The sequence below is a fragment of the Acomys minous genome (assembly GCF_964271855.1).
Source record: "Acomys minous genome assembly, chromosome: 17".
Classification (NCBI taxonomy): domain Eukaryota; kingdom Metazoa; phylum Chordata; class Mammalia; order Rodentia; family Muridae; genus Acomys; species Acomys minous.
Genome location: NC_140500.1, coordinates 50243940 through 50271372, shown reverse-complemented (window position 1 = coordinate 50271372; position 27433 = coordinate 50243940). Strand labels below are relative to the sequence as shown.

Genomic DNA, 27433 nt, shown 5'->3' with positions numbered 1-27433 from the left:
TATACTTTACTCTATAAAATAGACTTCTCCATTTTCGGTATAGGCCATCTCCCAGTTCTCAGGTAGAGGACCTAAATTATCCTCTGCAGAAAGAGGTAGGTACTGAGGGAACTTCTGAGAAGGGTCCGTGATGGGAGCAGCGAGGATGCTACTGTTCACAGGCGGGAGCGTTGCTTCTTGGAGAGTGTGCTCGTCCTGGTCTCCAGAGTCGGCTGGAGAGAGAAAAACACCAAGCATGGAGCTGTTCAACAACACATCACACCCTGGGAAATACACGATGAATAATCTACATTCTTTCCCCACGCTCATTTGTGTTCCTGGGTCCTATTAACAAATATTAATTACGCATAATAATGGCTTTCATTATGGCATTTCCACTCATGTGTAAAATGCATTTGGATCATATTAACCCATTATCCTATCTTCTATCCTCTTTCATTAATTCCTTTTCTCTTCACACCAAGCCTTCCTTCTACTTGACTGCCCCACCTTCCAGTGACCCATGAGTTTCTCAGCAGTGTATTTGCAATAACTTATCTGCCTTGTCAGTGGCTACACCACTGAAGATTTTATGCCTCTGCCTCCTCTAATCAACCAGTAACTATGTATAAAGCATCCCAGGGTGTGGGGTCTCTTGAGCTGCTTCCTCTTTTGTGGCAGCCCACTGCTATGCTTAATCTCATAGAGCTCTTGAGCATGTAATCACAACTACCGAGAATTTAAGAGTGCACCAGTGATGTCATGCCTAGAACTTAGGGATCTCCACCACTCCCCCTTTTATTTCAGCTCTTACATTTTTTTCATCTCTTCCTCTACAATGCTCCCTGAGCCTCAGTGAGAGCGTTATAAATGTCTCACTTACAGCTAGGGATTTAACAATTATTTAATTTCTATACTGTGTATTCCTGAGGAACACAGCTGCATTAAAATAAAATACATGCAAACCAAATCAAAGAACTCATCAAAAAGATCTTTCATCCTGATCAAGGTGGCTTCATTTCAGAGGCTGAGGGATAATTCAGTCAGTAACTATAATATGCCATATTAATAGACTCAAAGACACTTGATCATTTCAAGAGAAGCAGAAAACGCCCAGTTCCAGCATCTATATTTTTAAAGCCCTTATTGTTTCCTAATTACTTAGTATCAACTATGGCTTCTGTTTCACTTGGGTAAACAGAGGATTCAAGTGACTGGCATGGTCAAGGATACAGCCGAGTAGAACAGCATATGCTTGCCACATGTAGAGCCTTGGATTCAATTTCGAGGACAAACGGAGTCATCCAACAAAAACAAAACAGCAACATTTAAGAGAACAATTATCTTGAAGACATCAAAGAAGAAGCCAATTTATCAACATAAAACCCAAGGATTCTATACCAAGATATCCTAAAACTGATTTGAATTCTCACTCTATTGAATATATTTGCTTTCCTGATTTGGGGGGTGTGGGGTGGGGGTGGGGGAGATCAAATTAAACACAAAGACTCCGTGGCATTTTAAAAATAGATTTCTGTATGTTATTAGAAGATTTTCTGATAGATGCTGGCAAAGATCAAATACTGACAAATTAAGTTGGAAAGAATACAAAACTTCAGAATATGGAGACAGCTATGCCAGTGAGTCAGAACTGAGACTCCTCTGGGAAACCAAAGAGACTGTTCCTGTGAAAACTAAGACAGTTACCCTAGAACAGCATCATGTGGGTGGACTGATTTGACTTGGATCTTAAAGGAAGGCTCTAAGTGAATGTGTCTCCCTTGCCTCCGTATTAACCAGAAACATCAAGGATGATGTCATCAAAACAGCCATGAATAGCACTGTTGACATTTCTGCTGACTTTTTTAGAGAATGGTGATATTAAATGTCAATCTCCACGGGGATTCAACACATAATATTAGGGACAGTCATTTTATGTCTCCCATAGTCATTTCCCCTGTAGACATTTTCTGTGTAAATAGAATATGAGAGAAAACATTGATTCCCAAGCTCTCTGATGAACAGCTAGTGAATTCATCACATGAGAAGGAAGGTTCTCCAAAAGGTGGATGACAGAATGCTAAGCCTACAAAAGATGCTTTACCAGAACTGACTAGACTATCTATAGGACTTCCCTGGCCAACCTTCCCTCTGCCCCTTTATTCTGGTGCCATCATTAAAGCTCCAGTTGGGAGGCCATTTTATGTCTAGGTGGTTCAGATAAAATAGACACAAACCCATTTATGGTTCCAAGACACACTTTTGGATTTAGGAATAATCCACCACTTTTACATTTTCCATTGGTCCAGGAACATGTGCATGTTGCAAGGCTAAGCAAAGAAGGTCAGGTGTCTCAGTTACATTTGTGTTGCTGTGATAAAACACCAAGATCGAAGGCAGGAGGAAAAGGTGGAGGAAAAGGTTTATTTGGGCTTTCAGCCATGGTCCATCATGCAGAGAAGTCAGACAATGACCTCAAGGCTGAAATCTGGAGACAGGAACTGAAGCACAGGGCACAGAGGAATGCTGCTTACTGGCTTGTTCCCTGAGGCTTATTCAGTCTTCCATCTTATACAATCCAGGATCACCTGCCCACGAGTGGCACTACTCCCAGAGAGCTGGACCCTCCCACATCAATGATTAAGCAAGAAAATGCACTACAGACTTGCCTACAAGAAAAGCCTATCTATTATGGAGGCATTTTCTTCTTATTTGACTCTAGCTTATGTCATGTTGGCCTAAAACTAACCAGCTCATCAGGTATAGAAATTTTGGTAGAACAACTGCAGCTTGCTGATGCTGTGATAATGGAGTAGACAGTTTTTTACAATTGCTATGCCAGTGGCCGTTCTAATATGTCTTAGCAAGACCCACAGAGAAAAAGGTAGAGACAAAAGGTGGTGACCATTGCCTAAGACTCCCAGTGGAGCCTTTGAGGAAGTCCTGTCTGAAACCAAGGCTGTCCTCAGGCTATTCAACTGCTTGATTCCTCAAAGTCACTTTCTTTCTAAAACCAGGAATGAATTAAATTTTACAACATATTAAAAAACAAAACAAAACAGATTAACAGAAATCTAGAACAGAAAGAATCATCCTAAAATTACTAACAGATATCAATATAATCTGAGTTTATATAATAATGAGAAGATTCGTCCCTGACTCCACAGAAGTCAATACACACTCATTTTTGAAATTCCTCTCCAAGTTTTACTTCTCATGCTGAAATGTGCCCAGGCCCACTACTAAATACCCATCTGGCTCCTTGCTGCAAACAACATGATTAAGGTATATTTTTAAAGGGACTTTTTTAAAAGAACCAAATTCACGAAAACTCGGGTCATACAAGAACCTTGTTTTCAGGCAGTTCTCTAAAGAATGTATGGTAAGGTAGCAAGTGAGATGTTTAAAGTCTTAATTTTATGAACTCAGATCCTCAGTCTTAAGCAGCTAACACTCTTATACTCACTGCTCCATCTTTCCAGTCCCAAAATTGTTTTCTTAAACTTTTTGGTTGCCTAAATATGTGAGTAGTTTGCCCAACAGCATAATTTGACCTTCATTAAGTCCACATAGGAAGTATTTATGGTTCCTCTTAGCTCTGTAATTCAGGGAATATTAGGTGAAGACTGTCCCACTACCTAGTGTCCAATCAATCAGGGCTCTGATTAGTATCTGCTCATTGCTGAGTGTCTCTATCATCACATGTGGAGAGAAGACACAGTCTACGTCATTAGGATGCACGTGGCCATTATTCTCTTTGGGGTCCTGCTACAGACACTGAATGTTACACAGGCCTCATTAGATCATCAGCTTCTTCTAATGATCTAAGCAAGGGACAGCAGTGATCTCAGACTATTTTTTTAATGTCCTGGTAAGTATCATTTTTATTGTACACACAGTACTTCTACATTTGGATATGACTGCCATCACTCCAACAAAGCCAGTCTAAAACAGAGCTAAGATCTCACTATGCCACTGTTGTTCAAGGAGCTGTTAGCTCAGAGCAGCTGATGGAGTGTAACTTAAGGAACTATGCAGTACAAACTGCTGTGAAGCAACTCCCTTTATACATATATCACAGAAGGGGTAATGCTAATAATTTGAAAGCATCAGTGTGAGTTAGCATGTGACAGAGCATCAGTGCTATGCATTACTATTTATTCAACATAGCCCTTATATACTGAGAATATCCTTTCACACAGAGAAATCAAGCTATCCCTCCCTTCTCTCCCCTCTCCTTTTCCTTTCGATTTTCTTTCTCCACCCCACCCCACCCCCACCCCCAGATGCACACCTTGGAACCAGGCTTAGGACTTGCGTGCTGGGCACGTGCTATACCACTGAGCGACCTTCCCAGCATAGGTCATTGTTCAGTAGCACGTGCTATTTACCTTCTTGGTATTAAGGTGGGAGTTTAAAGAGCACAATCAGTTACCATTTGGCTTCTTTGATTTTTGCATATAAACTAACAATGCGACTAATCATATCAGTGGTGACCTTGGAGCGCATGTTGTTCTTAGATGCCAGAATTTCAATTGAGGATGATACATAAGTCAGATTTTGAGACCTGGCTTCTTCCAATAAAGAGTTAAAACAGGAAACCCTTCAGTAACTGCAGCTACTAGCATGAATTTGATCTTGCTTTCTACCAAGAATTCCCACCTTAACATCTACAAAGAGGCTGGGCACGGTGGCACACAACTGTAACCCCAGCACTCAGGGAGGCAGAGGCAGGTGGATCGCTGTGAGTTCGAGGTCAGCCTGGTCTACAAAGCGAGTCCAGGACAGCCAAGGCTACAAAGAAAAACCCTGTCTTGAAAAAACAAAATAAAACAAAGAAAACATGCATGCAGAAGACAGATAAAGGAACATGAGGCCCCAGGAGCCTACTTGGGGAACAATTCTGTTGTCTACAGTGGTACTATTGACCACTCCTAGGGTCTACACCACAGGTCTATTCCTGGGGCCAATTCCTCAGGTTTATTCTTGTGAACTAGTCTTGGGAACCACTCCTGGGACTTAACTCTGGGGCCAACTCTTTTTTTGGGGGGGTCACTCCTAGGGACTACTCTTGGGGTCTGCTCCCCAGGGACTACTTCTTCTACTGATAGTGCCGCTTCCCTGAATCTGGCCTGCTAGGTCTTCTTTGCTGTGAGGTAGATCGTGATTAACTCTTCTTACCTACTGAACTCCCAAGACATTAAAGGATTAGATGTCTTTAAAAGAAATGGTAACACTTGTGCATAATCTGTTTTCATTTTGGAGAAGACCACTATAAACACATGAAGTATTCCCAAGGAATGGGAATATTAAATTAGTTTAATAAATTTCAAATCAGCTGAATTTAATAAAAGTATGAATAAGAATGGCAAATATCTTCTGGATATTGCAACTAAAGGTCAGCCACTGTCTATTCCATTCTAAATGAAGGAAAAATGAAAGTTTTCATAGAATTAAATTCTTAGAGAAAGATATTAGTGGTCAATGGTAGTCATTTTACACACAAATGATGCTACACATACTGTTTGTAAAAGTAGAGCCACCACAAGCCACGGTAGAGCACCTGAGAGCTCCTTCTTTTTCTAATCTTTCTTGAAAAAAAGGTTGATCTACACTTTTGTGGTAAAACAATTATCAAAACTCTTATTGCCACCTCTTAGGATTCCAAATTTAATGACTGGCAAAAGTTCTGAGGACCACAACAGGCTATAGACAGTATTGCACTATAACAACTTTTTTCTGAATATTCTATTAGGTTTTGGTGACTTAGGTGAGACATAGGCATAGAGATTTCTTCATTTGCTGTGGCTAACTAGATAATGACAATTCTCAGACAGTAAAGGGAAACACAAATAGAGACAAAATAGGGGGAAGAAGATGAACTTCTAAGTCACACAACACACAAACAACTCCATATATGCTGGGTGTCTGTGTCGTGGTGAAAATTTGTACGATTATTTATTACATTTTGAGCTATGATATTCAGATCAAACTCACATACTGTGAAAAATATGCTACACTAACTGAGAATACACACTCCAGCCTCTGGGTCCTATAGTGCCCAGAGGCTTTGTCCTTTAACCATCTCTTTATAATATATACCATAACAGTAATCCATGCCATGTAATATAGCATTATAGGATTTTATATATTTAATTTCCATCATCCGCCCTTTAGGGCCCACAGTGAAATTTGTACAAGTTAACTGAAGGCCTGACATGTTTCCATCATATCTTAACTTAGGTGAGAAGGGGTTGCTGGTAATTTACCAGAATAACCTCAAATGACAGTAACCTGATAAAACAGATTTTCATGTTTCAATTCATACTACATAACCATGATCATGCCTCATGATCCCCTCCTAGGCAAAAATAAATTAAAAAATAAATAAATAAATCAAGCAACAAAGTAAGGGACTTTTAAAACATACTGTAGTATTTTGAGGAGAAAGAAACCAGGTTGAAATTTCAAATATTTATTCCTACTGCACTGAAGATTGTTTGGGTGAAATCTAAAAACTCTCATGGACAAGCTCGGTACATAGACCAAGGAAAGACTGCCCCCCCCACCCCCTTTCCCAGCATCCTGTGGTCAGTCTTAATCTCGATAACTCCGAACACTGGTTGGAAACTTTCTGTATAGACCCTTACCTGTAAAGCTACTGTTCATTTCAGGAACATCCTCCTCCTCCTCATTCTCCGTGTGGACTATGCCAGCATTTTGCATATCATTGTAGGACTTTGTTCGCTTAGGGGTCGACTGCTTGGAGCCAGACTGAAGGCTGTGCAAGGCATCCGTTGTGATCACTTTCCCACTGCCTGGCTGGCTGGGAGGTTTGGGTGTCCCATAATAGTTTCCTAGGTGATGGAGAGACACATTTGCATGTTTCAAAATGAATACTTTTTTTTTTCAGCCCCAAGAATTCACATTCAAATCTCTTACAGCATTAAAAAAAATGAAGCTGGAAAACTAGAATGTGCTGTATTTCATATCTAGAACGGGTTAGCAAAGACGTCTTTTCTACCTAGCTAGTTAAGGCGGGCGTTACAGTAGGGAGAAGGAAAGCCACATGGTTTTGATGCAAAGGAGCTAGTAGGGATAAAAACAAAAGTGGCTGTGCTGAATAGGAGCACTTCACTGCCGTTACATTTGAATTTGAATTGGTCATCTTTTTATACAGGCAACCACATAATGCTGAATCCGATTAGGAGTGGGCCTCACAGAAGATAAAAATTCATTACTGGCAACATCCTCCCAGGCCTCAAAGGTCGAGGTCTCCCTCTCTCTGTAAAGAGGGAACCGGGGCACTTCTGTTAAAAGGAGGGCAGTGAGCACCACGTGGCACCTCTTAAACTGAATGGTAGGGTTGACTATAGGGGTGTCATGCCAGGTGGGAACAAATCTTTGCCAAGAGTCAAGAGAAAAATTGTTTCAAGGGTGCCCCCTGGGGGAAATCGCTCTTCAATAATGGTCGATCTTCTGGACTTTGTCCATTCCCCCAAGCTTGGTGTAGGCCCCGCTCTTCTGTTACTCAATTATAAATGACACATGAAGTGGATACTTTAATATTTAGAAATTTGTATTTTATTTTCATTTGTGTGTTTGTTCATATGCATGTATATACACATATATACACACGTACGGAGTGTGATTTTACACATGTGTGCATGTACCAAGTACAAACCAGAGTGGTCAGCCTTAGGTGTCACTCCTTAGATGCCATCCATCTTGTTTTTTGAGACGGGGTTGCTCCTCGGCTTTTAGTTTTCTGATTCAGCTAGGCTAGCTGACCAGTGAACCCCTACCTATTCACCCCTCCTCTCCAGCACTTAGAAGCACTCCCCATAACACCCTACTTTTTAAAAAATGTGGGTTCTGGGGTTAAACTCAGGTCTTTATATTTATATGACAAGCACCTTATCGACTAAGTATGTATATTTTAAATTTGGTATAAAAACTAAATTCTAACTAGTGAATTTAATTAACTTTCAAAATGAAAAACAATGTCTTGTAAGGCTTATTTTTTAACCGTCTTAAAAGGTAGTTTCAATAAGGAAAGTTAACCAAGTACATCAAGTGCTCACTTTGACAGCCCTTATACTAGCATTTAGAATAATACAGAGAAGACATGTATGGCTCCTGAGCAAGGATGACACAAAGTCAATATTTTTCCTAAAAGCCTTATGACACATTATTTTATAAATCTACTCAAAACACATCCATCACACACATATGCACACATACTAAATAAAGTTATGCCACATTGGGGGATAGTGCTTCCCCCAAAGCCACAGACTATCAACCAAAAACCCAGTGTCAGGCATAGGAAACCTCATTTTGAGTTGTTGTTCGTGGGGTTCTAAGAGTCTCCCAAAACAATATAGACTACTGCCATTTTCCTTAGTTGCCTTCCAAAACTTGAAGGTTAAAAACAACACATATTTTGGACAGAGGACTTGGAGGAATCTTCCCTCAGGACAGATTGCTCCCAACTTGCATTCTCGCTTGTCAGCTTGCATAGCTCTCGTATCTAAAGGTGCAATGCAAGTTGACAAGTGAGAAAAGCAGTCAATAATCCTACCTGGTTGAGAGCCAAAGAGCCACAACACTGATTGGCCTGGCAGGATATCCCCAGCGGTGCAATAGTGGTACTTTTATCCTGGAGGTAACCAATAGCTGTCTAACTGAACTTAAGGTCTCCTCAATAGGAAGACATTTATCACTGGTTCTGTTAACCTAGCCAACTACTTGATGGCTGGAAAGGTCCCAAACCCAAGAAGAAAACCTACTACCGCCATTTTCCTAAACTAATATGATTTCTGGTTGCATTCTAAATATTTATCCTCATACCCACAAATAACGTGTAGCACCCACCCTGTGTCAGGGAAGCTTCTTTGTGTAGCTGAAGGAGGCTATTACAGAGGACTAAAACTGGTCAACATGCTGAGAACAAATGACTGTGGGGTGTCCAACCCTAACTGATACAACCCAACGTCTACACCTGAGGCTCGGAGAACACTGCAGGGGACGGGGTGCAAAGCCTGTGGGAGCCAGAGGATCAGGACACTTGCTACAGGATAGTGCTTTCTAGTCATTACAGGGAAGCTGTGCCCATGAAGTCTCAATAATAGTGTTGCTTAAACAATATTAAGGTGGCTTAATGACAATACCAGTGGACATGCTAATGTGGATAGGAAAGTTCACCAAACCCCACCTTTAGATAAACAGCCACAGTCAATCCATGGCTGCTGAAAGTGGGAGAAGCTATTTTCTATAGGGAGGAGCCCAAATGCTCAGCCCTAAACATGAATACACATGAGCAACACTAAATAGACTTAGTACTCTCTGTGTGTGTGTGTGTGTGTGTGTGTGTGTGTGTGTGTGTGTGTGTGTAAAACAATAACTGAAGAAGTCATGAATGAGAGAGAGCCTGAGAGTCACAGAAGGAATTTCAGGGAGTTGGGAGGTATAAATGTAGCACTCATGCATAAAATCCTCAGAAACTTTAAAAAATTAAAACAGTTAATTAACATTAAAATAAAAAATGTCAGTGAGTAGAAGAAATGATGACAATGATAATTTCCTTCTACAAATTTATATTGAAAGGCAAGTGATTTTGACATTGTCTTAAATGAAACTTTAAGGGGCATGTCCCAATATGAAAAAATTTGAGTATTTCATGACTAATCTAGATTTGGAATGCATATTTGATAATCAGTAGGGAAGGTGCACTGGCAAAGAATACATTTCCACCAAGCTTTCTTTTTTTAACTATAATTATTTTTCTTTTTTCTTAATGTAATACCTGCTTTTCTATAGTGTGCTTTTATTGGTGGTGGTGATTACAGAGGCATAGTTTGGTTTAATGTAGCCCAGGCTAGGCTGGTCTACTGCCTCTGCTTCCTGGGGAAAGAACTGCCACTCGTTTTATGCTTACTGGGATCCCAACCCGGGCTCCAAGCATATTAGCTAACCTACTAGCAACTAAGCTATATCTCCAACCCTACATTTTATTTTATTAAGAAAGGAATATTTAATACTAATACTATTTTTAAAAGAAGAGACTTAAATTTTTAAAAATTGTGCGTAGGTGTATCTCTACATGTATATGCTGTGCTTGTTTGTGTGGGTGCCTATGGGTCCAGTAGAGGGCACTGGATCTCCTGGAGCTGGAGTTTATAGATGGTTGGGATCTGCCAATAGGGTTCTGGGAACCAAATTCTGGTGATCTGGAAGAGCAGCAAGCACCCTCAACAACCAAGTCATCCCTCTAGACCGGATATGTGTTTCTTTACACTGTCATTTGAATCAACAATTTTATGAGCACACATAAAATTAAAGCTGGGCAGTAGTGGCACACACTTTAATCTTAGCACTCAGGAGGAAGAGGCAAACAAATTTCTGTGAGTTCAAGGCCAACTTGGTCTATAGAGAGTTTCAAGGCAGCCAGATCTATACAAAGAAACCCTGTCTTCAAAGAAACAAACAAACAAAAAATTATTTTCTTTTGAGAGAGATGTAACAATCCAGGCTACCAGTAAACTCTGAACATACAAGTTGAAACACACAGGAACAGGGAGCTCAGCAGTTAAGAACACTTGATGCTCATACAGAGGACTTGGGCTAAGTTGCCAACAACACCCACATGTTGGCTCACAACTATCTGTACCTTCAGTTCCAGGGCATCCGACATCTTTTCTGACCTCCATGAGCACAGGCATGCATGTGGTACACACGTACAGGTAGGCAAAACAATTATATGCATAAATATAAACAAATAAACTTAATAAAAAACCCAGGGGGCAAAGGGTACCATATTTAAACTTCGACTGGAGGTGACAGTGTCTGGCAAGGTCAAACTGGAGGCTTTGGTTAAGATGTAAGCTTCACCACAGAAAGTGAGCTATTATTCTCTTAAAGGAAAAAAAAAATAGGCAAAGAAGGTTGGAGGAAGAAGTCTGAAGGAAGGCATCCCATAGTGGCCTTGAAGCTAGGAAGAGCTAGCATATGTAACAAAGCAACACTTGTCTTTCATTTCCACAAGGTCATGTAAAGACAATCCCATGCTTTCTTTAAAGATATGCCTAGGCCAAGTTTGCCAACTTTTCACTAACTCAAGAGAGTTTCTGGAAGCAAGACTGCTGACTTAAATATAAATTTCTACAGTGAATTAAAGAAACAAACAGAGATAAAGCACTACTATATTTAATTTTAATTTCTACCCATTACTAACATACCAAAAGACCACACTCGTCTTAGAATTCGAAGGGGGCGGAAAGGTAAAGAACGGGACCCTGCGCTCTTAATTTACTAATTACTGTTGCTCAGTTTGGTTACATCCAACTGAAATCATGCTTATAAAATTCTAATTTTAAAATGAATTTATTCTTTGATAGCCACGGTTTATAACATAAGTAAATGGCTAGGAAAATAAGATTTTACATAATTTGACAAAAAAAAAAAAAACAAAAAAACATGTGGATTCTCCAGCAAGCACCTGTCCTCAGTTTCCAAGTTAAAAACAACTAGCAGATTTGTTGACGCACCCCCCCAAAATAGCCCACCTGTTCATAAATGTTTCCCATGTCTAAAAAGTAGTCTTGGAGACAGATGACGTGCATCTTATCAGGCAAACCGCATGAAATTAAAACTTGTCAAACATCAATAGTGTAGTGTGGCTTACCATGACGAATGTGCCAGCCTCTGCAACACTTGGCACCGCATGTCAATAAAGCTTGCAGGGAGAGCCCGCAGTTCTCGCTCACCATTCACTGCCCTGTTACCCAGGGGTCATTATTCTTCCCATTAAAAACAAAACAAAACACTCAAGAACTTTCTGAGTTGCTATCCAGACAGCAGTGGAGTGACACCACAGGATGATTTTGACAATAGTAGATTCTCAGGGGAGCTTCGTCAACTGGAGGTGTTCAAACTGTACCATGCCTTTATTATTCAAATCTTTCCAATGTTCCTTTTTTCCTTCACAGAAAACATTTTATGTAGCAGTTTCTACATAAGGGGTTCAAATTTTTACTTCAATGCTAGTTTGGTTTATTCCCCATATGCCATTTTCAAATAATCTGAATTAACATCAATTTTAAAAAATAAAATGTTTCTAATAGACACCAGTGCTCTGAAGACCATGAGAGACACAATCTAGCAGGTGGAGAGCCATAGCCTCCTCCTCCCATCCCTAGCAATGCTGCTGAGCACACGGATGTCGGAGCCAGCAATCCTTTCGAAGTCAGAGCTTCTACTGCTCTGCTAAAGCACTCAACTGCCAGCAGCTTGGGAAGGAAAGGGCTTATTTCATCTTACACTACCAAGTAACAGTGCATCCCTCAAGGGAGGGATGGAGAGGCAGGAACTGAAGCAGAGGCCACGGAAGAATGCTGCTTACTGGCTTGCTCAGCCGGTTTCCTTATAACTCAGGACCACCTGCCCTGTGTTGGCACCCCATCCATGGACTGGAGTCCCCCACATCAATCCTTATTCAAGAAAAATGTGCTACATCTATAGGCAATCTAATCTGAAGGAAACATTCTCTCAATTGAGGGTCCTCTACTTAAGTAACTCTAGCTTGGTGGTCCTTAACCTTTCTAATGCTGTGACCCTTTTAATACACTTCCTCACGTGGTAGTGACTCAAAACCATACACCTATTCCATTGCTACGACATAACTGTAATTTTGCTCTTGCTATGAATCATAATGTAAATATCTGACACGCAACCCCCAGAAGGGTCACAGCCCACAGGTTGAGAAGCACTGCTCTAGCTCATGCCAAGATGATAAAGAACAACAACAACAACAACCAGGACAGTGCCCCAACACACTCAGTGAGTCAAGGCTTTATGCAGAGAATGTCTGCCCTTCCTCTTTCCTTTGGTCTTGGCACACAAGCACTTTGGAACCAAACCCCAGGTCAGTACTTTAGGGGTTTTGTGATGTGTTGGGCATAGGCAGAGGGATGGCACGGAGAAAGGAAAACCTTCAATTTCCGAAAATCTCCAGAGTCTCTAAATTGGCTTTTGAAATAAATGATCTTGGCTGCCCCTGTGTGGGCCCTGGGCTTTTGGTCAACAAGAGACAGTCACCATTGTAGATTGTCTTTCCCATGTGGCCACGGGCAGGAGTGTCATGTACAGAGTTCTGTAGTTACTCCGGGACTCCATTGCCTTGTATATACTGGCTGGAAATTTGAGATCCAAACTGCACCTGCCAAAAATCTCCACTGTATCAAGAATTTCCAGTGTGATCATAAGTGGGCCAAGTCTAGGCAAGGTAGAAGCTACAGAGAACACACAGTCTGTGCAAGAGACTCTGTGTGAAGGACATAAATAATCTGAGGCACTGCAAATGATTTCAAAATTAATTAAGGTTTTTGCTTGGCAGGTTGCATAGTTTCCATGAGCCCAGAACCTGGCTGTCCCACAGTCTCCATGTTACCCAAACAGACACTTCCTGAGGTGCCTGGGCTTCAGCCCAAGTGGGAATGTGTTCCTCTTCCTCTCTGCTATTTTCAGAACAGGTTCTACAATAAAACTCAACAGGGGTGGTGGGTAAAGAGGGAAAGGGAAGTCAGAGAGAGAGAGAGAGAGAGAGAGAGAGAGAGAGAGAGAGAGAGAGAGAGAGAGAGAGAGAGAGAGAGAGAGAGGCAAAGCAGGCTTTAATTAACAGGCACAATCTATGACCATGACCAAAGCCAAAGAAAATACTTTCTAACTCACACTTATAAATTAATGAGGGCTGCAAATCAATTTTTAGAGCTCTATAAAATATTTAAGGAAGACTGTACTACCCCTGGATTTTCAGCAAGAATGATTCCAGTGTGCTCAGCTTCTCACCTTACACAAAGTTATAATTTCATTTATATCCTTGGAGAGACTCTTTATTCGAAGCCCTATGCTACATATTAGAAGTAAGATGTAAGAATATAAATCTTTTTAGATAGCAAATATCAGTATTCTGAAACTTTAATGGACAGTCTAGGAACTCTAAATACAGATGCTAATCCCAGAGGTCAGGGTGGGCCTGATATTCAAGATTCTAACAGGTGATTCCGCTGCACGCAGGGCCTCTATCTATAGACAGAGAAAACCATTCTTCCTTTTGTAGGAAAGGAACACAGAATAGCAGAAACGTCTCTTGTAGGGTGCCGCTGTTAGTTCAGCATAAATGAGGAGGACACCCTTTTCTGTCCTCTTAGAGGGGAAGCATTTGAAAATAAGCAGACGACCATAATCATAATGGTATTCCCTGAGCGAAATATAGATAAAGCACTTCCAGTGAGGGCAGTATCAATCACAAGTGGACGAAGCTCCTTTCTCCTTTTGGAGGCAGTGTTTGTAAAATCTTCACTGTCTCGTACAGAATGAGTACAGAACACGTTAATAAACTCAGACATCCAGCACATCTGGTTTTGCCTTGGCCTCAGGGCCCTGGCTCTAGCCCTACCCACTCTCTAGGCTGGTCTGCAGCTGCCTTCTGCAAGCTCGCTCTCTCTCTCTCTCTCCTCTCTCTCTCTCTCTCTCTCCTCCTCCTCTTTCTTTTCTTCTCTTCTCTTCTCTCTCTCTCTCTCTCTCTCTCTCTCTCTCTCTCTCTCTCTCTCTCTCTCTCTGTCTCACTTTGACTCCACAGGGCTTCATTCTATAGCCCCGTAAACTGGTCCCCTCATCATCTCATGGCTCTTGTACCCATCCCTCTCTTTGTCCCTCATCCCTACCACCTCTTGTCCTCAGGACATTGTCTCTACTATCACAGGCTAGATGAAAGCTGCACTCCATCCTGCTGTGTTAACAGGGAAAAGCAAAGCTGGTCCTTTTTAAACATCTTTTGCTGTGTTTATCAAGCTGTTTGATTTAGCATTAACTCTTACTTCTGGGTTATAAATTCTATATGGCAGTCACCATGACTGTTTTTGTGCGTGCCTGTGTTCTCTGAGGGCTGTCACAGTCTATAAGGAACATAGTGTCACTCAGTAATACTTTGCAGAACGTATAAAGGGACAAGCAGTGACAGCACACATAAATCCCAGCCTGGGATCATCCTAGATACCTAGTACTGTGGATCCGGTTTTTAATGACATGACTCATGGCATTTCTTTCCACTCCATCAGTTATATCTGAGTAACATATAACTATACTACTTTGCCATGCATGTGTTGAGCACGTTATGGTATCATTAAAAAACAAAACAAAACAAAACCGAAACCCAAAAACTTCCCAATACTTTCTACTATTCCTTTTCCCAAGTGCCCCACCCTACAGAAGTATATTTACATATAAAAAGGGCAATAAATCAACATCCTATAATTAGATGTTCCTCTGTACCCATGACTTTTAGTATGAGACCTAAGAAGAGACAAGCTAGTATTTATAGTTATCTTGCAGTAAAAGGAATTAGCAGTCTCATTTTTTAATCGGAGATGAGAGTCATATTATCTCTAAATAATGCAGGCATCAAAACATAAGTCTATTTGTGGCCAACACCTACACATTCAACTCCAGAAATCTTTAAGGATCTCTGAGCAAGGAATTAGGTAAAAGTTTCCTAACTCCAGCCTTGCCATCTTCAAATTCAGGGAAAAGCCAATGGCAGCACAGGTTGCACTTGGTTGCTTTCATTATCAACAGAGAACATTCCACAGCAGAGTCCGCCAACTGAGCTTATCACAACAGAAGGCTCCCAGGGCCCGCCAAAAAGTAGGACTCCAGACGGTCTCATTTTCTTCAACGACAAACATGAACTCTCTTCACCCCGCTTTATATCTCTGTCCCTCAAAAGTATACTGTTGGCAGCTGCTTTTCCGCAGATCTTCTAGGAAGTAAAAACAATCCCATTATTGAACACTGACATTCTCCCTTCTAATTAGCATGCAGAAATATGCAACCCATGACTCCAGTTTGAAATGTCACCCTGGCACTGCACTTTTATGCTGAAGGAAAACCTTTGCAATGCTCAGTGTATAATCAGTCTCTTCTACCCAGAGGCATTTGTAAAACAGGCATGTTCAGAACCAGCTCCACTGAATAGTTCATCCGTTGTAAACTCTCCCAGAGAAGCCCCAAGGGTGGGTGCAACAGCAGCAACCAGGATGGCAGAGCAAAACTGTCAGCAGGGGGAAAAAAAACCAGTACCGACAGGGATAATTCAGCTGATTTATTTCAAGTACTGTATCAAATAAATAAGCTTCAGTGCACAATTAGAAAGTTGGGCCAAGGAATTTATTCTTATTCCTCTGATTTGCTTTGATACCTGTCTGTCCAGGAAAAGAGTGAGGAGCTGGTTTGAGCTGGTCCAAAATGTAAAGCTGACACACTCCACTAATAACTTCTATGTCTTGCAAGAGGGGTTCAGGGTTCTACTCTGTTGGGAGCACATGCAGCTGTCAGTCAACAGTTACAGCTGGTGAGGGGACAGTTACATGACGGAGTCCTTGCCCACTCTCTAAACCCGGTCTGCATTGTACAGCATTTATTTCATTTTTTTTTTTTGAGACAGGGTTTCACTATGTAGTCCAGCCTACTCTAAAAATAGTGTTCCCATTGCCCCTTCTCTCTGGATACTACAGCCACCTAGTGTTTATTATCTTAGCAAATGTTACCACCACAGATAGAGATAGAGACAGAGATACACACACACAGACACAGACATAGATAAAGACAAGGGGTTGTCCTGGGAGGGTGACTGTCACTTATCTCTTCTTTCCTTCTGACAATAAACACTTCCTCACCAAATCCAGTGCTTTGGTTACATGGATATCTCTAGATTCAACCAACATCACTATTACCATCACCCATGCAGTTCACAGCTAACCAACACCAATTGTCAGATGAAGTGAACAGGAAAGTGTGGTGTGTGTGTGTGTGTGTGTGTGTGTGTGTGTGTGTGTGTGTGTGTGTCCAAAAGGATAAGAGGCATCAGATCTCCCTGGAACTGGAGTTATAGGCCATTGTGAGAGGCCTAACACGGATGCTGGGGACTTAACTCAGGCCCTCTGTAAGAAGAGTAATTACCTTTAACCACTGAGACTTCTCTCTAGCCCTACTGTATGAATTCACAGGATGCACAAAATCTGTGCAAACTCAAGCCAGAACAAAGGCCAGGCCAGAGATGTGAGTGGGGCACCTGGTCCTAACCCTGTGAACCGACTGACATCTGTGGGCTGCTGAGAGGGAGAGGAGCTCCTGGGTAAGCTGACCACTCCGCAGGGGAAGGTCACACATCCAAGACTGTATTAGGTCCATACAAATGGTCTTGAAGAACCTATGAGTTGGGGGAAGAACACAAAATTGTGTGGTAGAGAGAGTGGGGATTGACCTAGGAAGAGCTGAGGGCAGGTACTGAGTATGATCAAAGTGCATTGCATGAAACTCTGAAAGATGTGATTAAAAACAAAAAACAAAACCACAAAATCTCAACTGTTCAGGGGCTTGGGAGATGACTCAGCATTAAGAGCACTTGCTGTTCTTGCAGAAGACTTTTAATTCTCTTTGAAGAATTTTTATTATGAATAAATAAAATTTTATTATAAATAAATAATGACACAGAAATAATATGTTGCTGTTTTTGCAGAGGACTTGAGTTCAGTTCCTAGCATCACCTGTAACTCCAGGAGATCTGATGTCCTGTTTGGGATTCCATGGGCACCTGCACTCGGGCACATATGCACATACATATAATTAAAACCTAAAAAGTAAATCTAGAAAATAACACCAATTGTGCAGTCTGAAGAGCCCCAGTAGTTACCGTATAGATAGCTGAAAGCACACTGAGTGCGGTGCATTGATCAAGGCTCTCACTGGTTTTAGAAAACAGAATGAAACAGAATGGTTGTTTCACTCTTCCTCTATAAGCCATCATTGTAACCTCCTCTGTACTGAATATAGCCAGTCTGCTTTCAGGTCACACCTTGGGTGCCAATGACTGGGCTCTGCAGCTGTTTCTGAGCGGCTCCCCTGACCTTCCACAAGCTGCGCCTTCTCTCAGCTGGAGACAGCACCTGCTATAGACCTGGGGAGCATGCTGCAGGTGCCCTTTGGCAATGCCCCTGACTTTTCTTGTGCAGTAGACCCTGGGAGGTTCTAACCCATCATCTGACGGCTCTCTTCCCTTGTTCTGGCCGTCTGGCAAGGCAAGGCATTGGGACAGGGGGAGGTGCGTGTTCATGTCACGTGGTTAAGAAGCAAACAGAGAGAAAGGAGAGGCCAGGTTCTCAACTTTCCCTTCAAGAGCATATTCCGCAGGACTTTCCAAAAGCCTTCTAACTAGACTGACTCCATCTTTTAACAATTTCACCACTTCCCAACAGCACCATGAGCTAGGAAACATGCCTTTAACACACTCTTGAAGACACCTGAACAAAAGCAATCAAATAGCTATTTTTTAATGAAAAATGTAAAGAATAACCTGTGTCATTTGTTTTGTTTTTAAGGAGAAGGGCTGTTTCTGGCTCATAGTTTCAGACTACTCAGTTCACAGCATGATAGACCCAGAAGTAAAAAGAGAAAAAAAATAAGGGCTCTGTATTGTTATACTAGGCTTTTCCTTTCTTGAATTAGAGGCTGAAAGACATTCCAGATGGTAAAGAAGGCGGGTGGAGCCTGGGAAGTAAATACATACACTCACCTGCAGATCCACTGGTCTACTCGGCAGAGATGGGAATGCTTTGTGCAGCAATTCAGGCAGGTTTGTGTATAAACACGAGAGCTGGTGCTGACTGGGGACTTACCTGTGTCAGCCACTCAGCTGAGCCCTTTCCAATCACTGCCTCCTTTAGACCAACTCACAAGGAAGCACCGCAATTACCAAAGGGAAAATGGAGACTGAGCCTAGAGTGACTTGCCAGAGGGAACACAGCTCCACAGCCCAGGGCGGAGACTCAGATTCAAGCAGTGTTGAGAGCCAAGGCTGCCTGCTCCTAAGTGTCTCCCACCAGATGCAGGCATCACTGTGGGGTGACTACAGGGAGCAGGTGAGAGAGAGGCCTCTGGGGATCCTTGTAGCATTACTCCTTAGGCAATATCTAGCGTTTAATAAAAATTCCATTTGTTCTAAGCTTGTGAAAGTCAAACTCTGGTTGGTTCCCAAAAAGTTAAGAGCCTTCTCATATCGGTGTGAAATTAAACTAGTAAAAGGTCAAACGCTGCAGAGCAAGCACAGAAAGTGGAAAGGATTGATTCGGTGTATGAGAAAAATTCAGTCCTAAAATAACCAACCAGCATTCACAGACATTGAAGACAGTCAAATATTTTCTGAAAAATATTTATTCCCCATCTGCTGGTCCAGGAAGTCAGAGCGCAGCACCAACAGGCTTCCTATTAGTTATATCAAGGGTGTCTGGGCGGGTTTGGGGGAGACTGGTGGATCTGAGCTGGGTGTGACTCCTGATGAAGTGTCACAAAAGCCTTCCGTTTAGCCCCGGGGTACCCATCTGAAGCTTCAGTCACAGTAATGGTGCCATAGCTGTACTCGTGACAGCCAATGAGAAAAGGAACCTGCTCCTACCTATGTATAATTTGTCATGTAAACATTGGAAAAAACTAAGTTTATTTTTCTCTTTCCATACTAAACTTCTGCCTAAATCCTAAGCTTTTCCTTTCATCCCAATTCCTCTAGCTGTGCCTCTAAAAATGAAAATGTTTGAGATGTACATTTGGGGACTAAGGCTCCCCAGACTCAAAGAATGACTGATTTCAGGTGACGACAATTCACTACCTTCTAACCAAAGAGGGTCACACTTGCTCTACAAAAAGGACACCAAGTTATTAAATAGTCATCTAGACACAATGTCCTTTGTGTTTCCCTCAGCCCTTTTATATTCTTTATTGCATTCTCAGACTGTAACCACTCAGTCCAGAGAGGCTACCCAGGCATATTCTCTTCCAGAATCCTAAGCCAAAATTAACAACCCCAGATCCCACAAGAGTACTGCTATGTTTACAATTAGCCAATAATTAACACTTAGGTACTGTCACTGTGGCACACACCTGTAATTCTGGACTCAAGTGCTTGGGATAGGAGGATGGGTTTCATGCTAGCCTGAGCTACACAGTAAGATCAATATCTTAAACAAAGCATTGCCCCCCAATCCCAAGAACTTCTAAACTGTCAAAGGTACATTCTGCATTTAGAGATGAAAAGTAATAGCAAGAGAATGATCTTTTCCCCTCCAAAGAATATCAAAACAGAAGCCTTGAGGGTTGTGATCTTCATTTGACCTCTAGTCACTGTCTATAACATTGCTATCCTTACACAAAAGCCACATTGTCCTTAATAAAATAATGTCTTTCTACAAATTTATTAGTTCTTTGAGAATTTCTTGTGTCTTGATCCTATTTATTCCGCCCCCCACCCCACCCCGTCACCAGCTCCTCCCGGATCCCTCCTCTACTTCCTACACACTCAACATTGTGTCCTTAATTTTTTATTGATTGATTGATTGACTAAGTGATTTGATTTGTATGAGTGCTCTATCTGCATGTACACCTGCCTGCCAGAAGAGGACATCAGATCACATTATAGATGGCTGTGGGCCACCATGTGGCCCTCTGGAAGAGCAAACAGTGCTCATAACGGCTCAGCCATCCCTCCATTCCCGTATCCCCAATTTTTAAAACCCACTGAGTCTCACTGGTACTGCACAAATATTCTTAGACATACGACCTTCCACTGGCATATGCTTTACCCACCAGGAACGACACTCAAATCCGAATCTCCCTTTCCCAGCAATGGCAAACAGCTCCTCAGCTAGGGGTGGAACTCTGTGCTCATTTCCCTTCTCCATGTTGAGATTTTTATCTGTCTTGAGATTGTGCAGGTCTTGTATGTATGTATGTTGGAACAAGCACTGTGAGTTTATATGTGCAATTTCCCTACACTATCCAGAAAACACTGTTTCCTTCTAGGCGCCCACCACTATGGGTATCTATAATCTTCCAGCCTGCTCTTCCACAATGATCCCTGAGCCTTCTATTTTAACAATGAGCAATCTACAGTCTCTGCACCTTCACCACTTGTGGCTGCTTCTATGAACTGCCATCTACTACAGACAGGAGTTTCTCTCACGAGGGTTGAGAGACGCATTACTCTATGGGTTGGTCTAATACTATGTCCATTTAGCAAAAATAAAATGAGTAGGCTCTCTGCTAGGGGATCTGATACGCCCAGTAGATTCTTTGCCTAGATAATGGTGGCAGGTATGGGTTTCATTTTGAGAGGTGGGATTTAAATCCAATCAGAAAGCAGCTGGTTACTTACTGGTTACTCCCATAGTGGTACTTTAGCTATCAAGAGTTTGGGTAAGACTGCTGTCCTCCTCTGGCAGGGGTAACAGCGTCCAGGACTATGAAAGCTACCCAGTATAGATGAAGCTTCCAGGAGAGCAACAGTTTGATTTCTCCACATTATCTGACTAAAGTGTCTCCATTACAGTTTTACCATCAAGTCTTAGAGGGAAACCAAAGGCATTGGCTACAGCTTGCCAATGTCACCCATGTACACAGTATGTGTACGTAACCTAACTGGCTCCAAATTTCAAAACAGGTAACCCATTCTAGGCACTGGGCTTTTCATCCGTCAGCTTACGGTGTCTGGTAGGGGCATCGTTACCTGGTTATAGGGTAATTCCACTTTAACTTTTTCATATATGTGCATGTATATATTTTAGGAAGCTTCTATAGTGGTAGGTCTCCATATGACTTTTTTGGAAGAACATTAGTGTTATTTATCTCTTCCCAATTCCCTCCTCTACCCTGTGCTACTATACCCAACCCCATATGTTAACCTTTCCTGTCCCATTATTACTCCTTAGCCCTGTACACCAGTAAGTTCTACTTCCCTCCCTGCGAAAGCTCTTCTCCTGGCCTCTTACTAATTTCCTGACATCAATGGATATCCTAAACAAAGCATACATAGCTGAAGATTCAAAACTAACATCCACAAATGAGAGAAAACATATGATGTTTCTTTCTGGATCTAGGTTACTGCACTCAGAATGATTGTTTCTGGCTCCATTTACTTACCTGTAATTCCATAATTTCACTTTTCTTAATAGCTAAGTAATATTTCATTGGTAAATATACTACATTTTATTATTTATCAAATCTTGATATACTGTTGGTAGGTATATATTTTTCTCTCCTTCCATTTTTTTTTTTTAGATTTTACAGTGGGGGGATTCAATTTTTAAAACTATGTTTTATGATTCTCTGAATTTCCTCAGTATCTACTGTATGATGATGTCATCCTTCTCATTACTAATTTTATTAATCTGGACCCTCTTTCTCTCTTATGGTCAATATGTCGAGCAAACTGACAACCTTGTTATCTTTTCAAAGAACCAACTCTTTGTTTTATTCTTTGTAATGTTCTGGGTTTCCCCCCCTCCCTTTCCATTTTATTAATTTTAGCCCTGATTTTGATTATATTTTTGTCTTAGTTTGATTTTTTTTTTATTGCTGTGATAAAACATGGTCAAAAACAACTTGAGGAGGAAAGGGCTTATTTCACCTTATAATTTACTGTCTATCATGAAGGAAAGTCAGGGCAGTGCTCAAGGCCACAACCTGGAGTAGGAACAGAAGTGGAACCCACAGAGGGACACAATTCACTGGCTTGCTCTCTATGGCTTGCTCAGTTGGCCTTCTTATACAACCTAGGACCACTTGCCCACCCACAGAAGGCTTGGCCCACCCACACAGGTCATTAATACAAACCAATCTGATGAGGGACTTTCCTCAGCTGAGGTTCTCTCTTCCCAAATGACCCTCGCTTGTGTAAGCAGACAAGAAACAAACCAGCACACTTCTTATCTACTGTTTTGGATTAAACGGTTGTTTTTTCCCCAAGGTGTTTAAGGGCCACACAGTTAGTAGTTTGAGCTTTTCTCGTAGGATTGTCTATATATTCCATAGACTTTGATGCGTTCTGTTTTCATTTTCATTCACTTCCCTCTTGATCACTCCCTTGACCCAGCTGTCCTATGGCAGTGTGTTGTATAATTTCCAAGAGTCTGTGTGCCTTCTGTAGTTTCTATCGCTGTTGGAATCTGGCTTATTCTTTTATGGTCACACAGAATGCAGGGTGTGATTTCAATTGTTCTATATTTGCTAAGATATGCTTCCGGTCATAATATGTTGTCTATTTTGGAGAACGTTGCATGGGCTGCTGAGAAGAAAGCATATTTTTTAGTGTTTGGGTGGAATGGATAATCTGTTAGGGCCATTTGATTTATTATAGTCTTTAACTCAAGAGTTTCGTAGTACAGGCTTCGTATCCCCCACCCCTTATTTAACGACCAGTCTATTGGTGAGTGGAACAAAATCACCCACCATCACCAATATGTAGTTTTATATCTAATAGTGATTTTTTATGAAATTGAGTACTCCTATATTTTGTACATATATGGTTAAAGTGTAATACCTGTTAGTGAATTAATGTCTTGATGAGTATGAATATTTCCTCTTATCTTTGGATTACCATGTTTTCCGGTGTATAAGACTATAGAGTATATACGACGACCCCCAATTTTTCCAGTTAAAATATAGAGTTTGGGGATATACTTGCCATGTAAGACTACCCTCTTGGTCCTGCTCAAACTATGGCACTAGCCAAGGACAATACATGCAGTAAACTTCGAACCCCTACCCAGATCTAGCCAATGGTCAGGACATTCTCCACAGTTGAGTCGAGAGTGGGGTCTGACTTTCACATGAACTCTGGTGCCCCATATTTGACCACATCCCCTGGATGGGGATGCCTGGTGGCACTCAGAGGAAGGATAGCAGGCTACCAAGAAGAGACTTGATACCCTATAAGCATATACAGGGGGAGGAGGTCCCCCTCAGTCACAGTCACAGGGGAGGAGAATAGGGGGAAAGTGGGATGGAGGGAGGAATGGGAGGATAGAAGGGATGGGATAACAATGTAGATGTAGTATGAATAAATTAATAAAATGTTTTTTAAAAAGACTACCCCTCTTGCAATACACACTCTATGCAGCAGACTCTGGCATGTGTCTATTTGCAGGCAGGACAGAGATAGCTAGGTGCTTTATTAAATGCCAGTAGACAGCCAGTGCCAGCCTACACTGCCCCTTTAAGGTGCATTCCACACCCAACCTGAAGATGTCGAATGGGTGGGTTCTGATGGATAGCCAGTCCACGCCCACGTTCTCCTTCTTGAGGTAGAGGAAGATGTGTGCAGCTTGCTTGCTCCTCCCTGCTTCATACTCCCCAGACAGAGTGGGGAATTGGCTGCAGCACACGCCCGACCCCCCGCCCTGCCCTGGCCATATGAAGCAAGGGGTTGCAAGCTGCAGGTAAGCACCCAGTGTATTAGACGAGCCTCTGAATTTGGCATCGACTTTTTTTGGGGGGTGGGGAGGAGGCAGTTAAAAGTCGTCTTATATGCTGGAAAATATGGTAGTTGAAGTCCACTTCCACAAATATTAGAATAATTATTCTACTTGTTTATAAGTTCATATCTTTTCCCATCATTTCACCCTAAGGTAGTGTTAATCATCAATGGTGGGGCATGTTTCCTGGAGGCTGCAAAAAAGATGTCTACTATCTTCTAATCTATTGTTAGTCCATGTGTCTTTACGGGGGAGTTGAGATCATTAAGAGTTATTATTGAGCAATATGTATTAATTCCTGTTACTTTGTAATATTTTATTAGACATCTTTTAATTAGTGTTCTATTCAAAGTAAATTAAGTTCGATTAAGTTTAATTCCTATGCCTTCTTGGGCATGTTTAACCTCCTCTTACCATCTCCCCTGTACAGCTAGCTTAGTGGACATAAATTCCTTAAATCTGTTTTAATTATAGAAAAAAATTCCTTTGATATAACTGGTGATTCCACTGAGTATAGTAAACGAGACTAGTATCTGTGGTATTTTATAACTTGTCCAAGCACTTCAGGTTTTCATAGTCTCCACTGAAATTTGAGCTCCTCTCCTCTTCTTCTTGTATATCTTTTGTTGTTGTTGTTGTTGTTGTTCTGTCCATTTACTATCTGACTGTTAAGTGCAAAGTTTCTTTCTGGCTGTGTCTACTTGTTGTTCTGAATGCCTCTTAGTTTTTGACAGGCATCTCCTTCCATAGATTAAGAAATTTTTCTTCTTTGATTTTGTTGGCAATATTTTCTGTGTCTTTGGCCTGAGTCTCTTTTTATACCTGCTATTTCGGGGTACTTTTGTCTTTTTAGTGTCCTAGAGGTCCTTATATGATGTTGTGTTTGTTACTTTTGTTGTTTTTATTTAACACATCTTTCACTAAGTGATCTAATTCTTCTAGATTGTCTTACGACCTAATATTCTCACTTTCTCTTGATCCAATCTATTGGTGGGTCTTTCCTCTGAATATTTTGTTTCAATTCCTGAAACTTTTACTTTGAGATTTACTTCATATTATTTCCTCTTGAGTTTCTCTTTATTAAATTCTATTTATACATTATGAATTACTTTATTTAATTCAACTATGTTATCTACTGTCTTCACTCTCATATTTACTCAGATCCTCTTTGAGGTTTTTAATTATTTTCCTGTTGTTATTTCAAAATCATTGTTTTATACATCATCTAAGTTGCTTTTCTTAAGACAGTTACTACAGGAATACTAATTTTTGGTGCTGATCTATTGTGTTGGTTATTGATATTGTTTTTGCTTTGGTGGTGGGACCTAGTCAACTAGAGTTAGGTCTTTGGTAAGGTCTCTTGGTATGTATAACTTGCCTTTTCTTTGTTGAGTAATGTTTTAAATCTCTGTTTACTGCTATAGCAATCTGTAGGGCTGTATGCCAGCAGAATATTGATCAGTCTCAGGAAAGTTTAGGGTTTAGTCCTGGGGCAACTCAGTGATGGTACTTGATGAGCCATTAGAGGTAATTCCAGTTCAGCTTAGCTAGGGGTAATATCTGGGTATGAGAGAGCCTCTGTAGAAATAGAGGGGAATCTTGGGGGAGCTGGGGCATAGGAAACCATGATTAGAATATACTGTAAGACAAACATCTATTTTCAATTAAAAAACAAACAAACAAAGAATTCTGAATGACACTGCACTGTCATATTTTAATTAGTAATTAGTTTGGTTTGTGATGACGTCATAGACTTGAAAATATATAATAGCTGGGCATACCTTCAATCCCAGAACTTAGGAAGCAGAAGCAAGCAGGTCTCTGTAAGCTTAAAGCCAGCCTGGTCTACAGAGCCAATTTCAGGACAGTCTACATAGTGAGACCCTGGGGGTGAGGGGAGGAGAGAGAGGAAGAAGAGGAGGAAGATTCTTACAGACAGTCCTCAGGAGTCTGCTTAGGTCTATCCGTTGGGCAGCAGGGGTGAGTGCAATTGACAGTGTGAGCCTGCAGTCCCCTATCTGAAGAGTGGGGTATAAGGGCCGACACAAGACACATGATCCTCAGGCAGGGCAAGGGGTTAAGTGGAGCTGTAGCGGAGTCTAGGGTCCCTACCAGAAGGATATCTAGGAATGAGACATGTAGTACTCAGGCAGGTTTGGGGACCAGGTGGAGTCAGGCATCAGAGTGTAGGGTATCTTCCTGGAGAGGAGTAACTGGAGAGCAGACATGGGCATGAGTGGGTTTGGCAGCACCAGTCTGGAAAGGGGGCTAAGCAATGCACACGTGGTCCTCAGGCAGGGTGGGGCGCAGGCAGGTCCATAATCATCACTCTGTTTACCTTCTGTTTTTAATCTTGATGTTCTCTTTGTGATTATCCAATACACATAAATTTTAAGAGTTGGAGAGATTATGAGTAAATTCGTAATTTAACCTAATTGTATTATATTATGCTGTTCAGTCTCAAATAACAGCACTCCAAAGAACAATCAAGCTATAATATTGTTTTCATAAAATATAATGTTTTTAAAGACATATAAACAGTCAACAAGTACATAAAAATACCTCAGTATCAGTCATCACCATAATAAGGTATTGTCCCATTCCAGGGAGAGTGGCTATTACCACAAAGACCAAAAGCAGAACACAGCAAACCTGCAGGGGAAGGCCAATTCTTGAACAATTAATGTAAGCATATGCCCAGTAGGAAAAAAAAAAACCACAGAAATTTCTAAGAAATCTAGAAATAAAACTACCGTATGATTCAGCAATTCCTCTTCTGAGTACACATGTATATCTAATGTACATGCATGTGATATACATGTATATGTATATGATGTCTGAAAAGAAAACATTGTGTTGGTCATTGTTCACAATGGCCAGCCCATGACATCAACCGGAGTCTACTCAAGAAATGGATATATAAAAGAAAACACAATTTATATGGACCATGGACTATGATTCACCAACAAAAAATCATAAAAAATTGGGGCTAAGGACGTAGATCACCTGATACAGGACCTGGCCAGCATGCCAGAAGCCCTTGGTTGACTCTCCAGCACCTCAGAAAGCAGAAGTGGCTCTGCAGGCTGTAACCTCAG

General features: G+C 41.3%; 1 protein-coding gene across 25 annotated transcripts in view; it reads right to left on the bottom strand.

Annotated features, from left to right (window-relative positions):
- The window catches only part of MAGI1 (membrane associated guanylate kinase, WW and PDZ domain containing 1), a 620267-nt gene that overhangs the window by 107066 nt on the left and 485768 nt on the right, over positions 1 to 27433 (bottom strand). For all 25 annotated transcript variants that reach the window (XM_084765515.1, XM_084765511.1, XM_084765512.1 and 22 more), the window contains 2 exons: positions 6630 to 6836; positions 11 to 212 (listed from right to left, as the gene is read on the bottom strand). In XM_084765515.1, coding sequence (XP_084621641.1) covers positions 11 to 212; positions 6630 to 6836 — 409 coding nt within the window. The remainder of the gene's footprint in view (positions 1 to 10; positions 213 to 6629; positions 6837 to 27433) is intronic.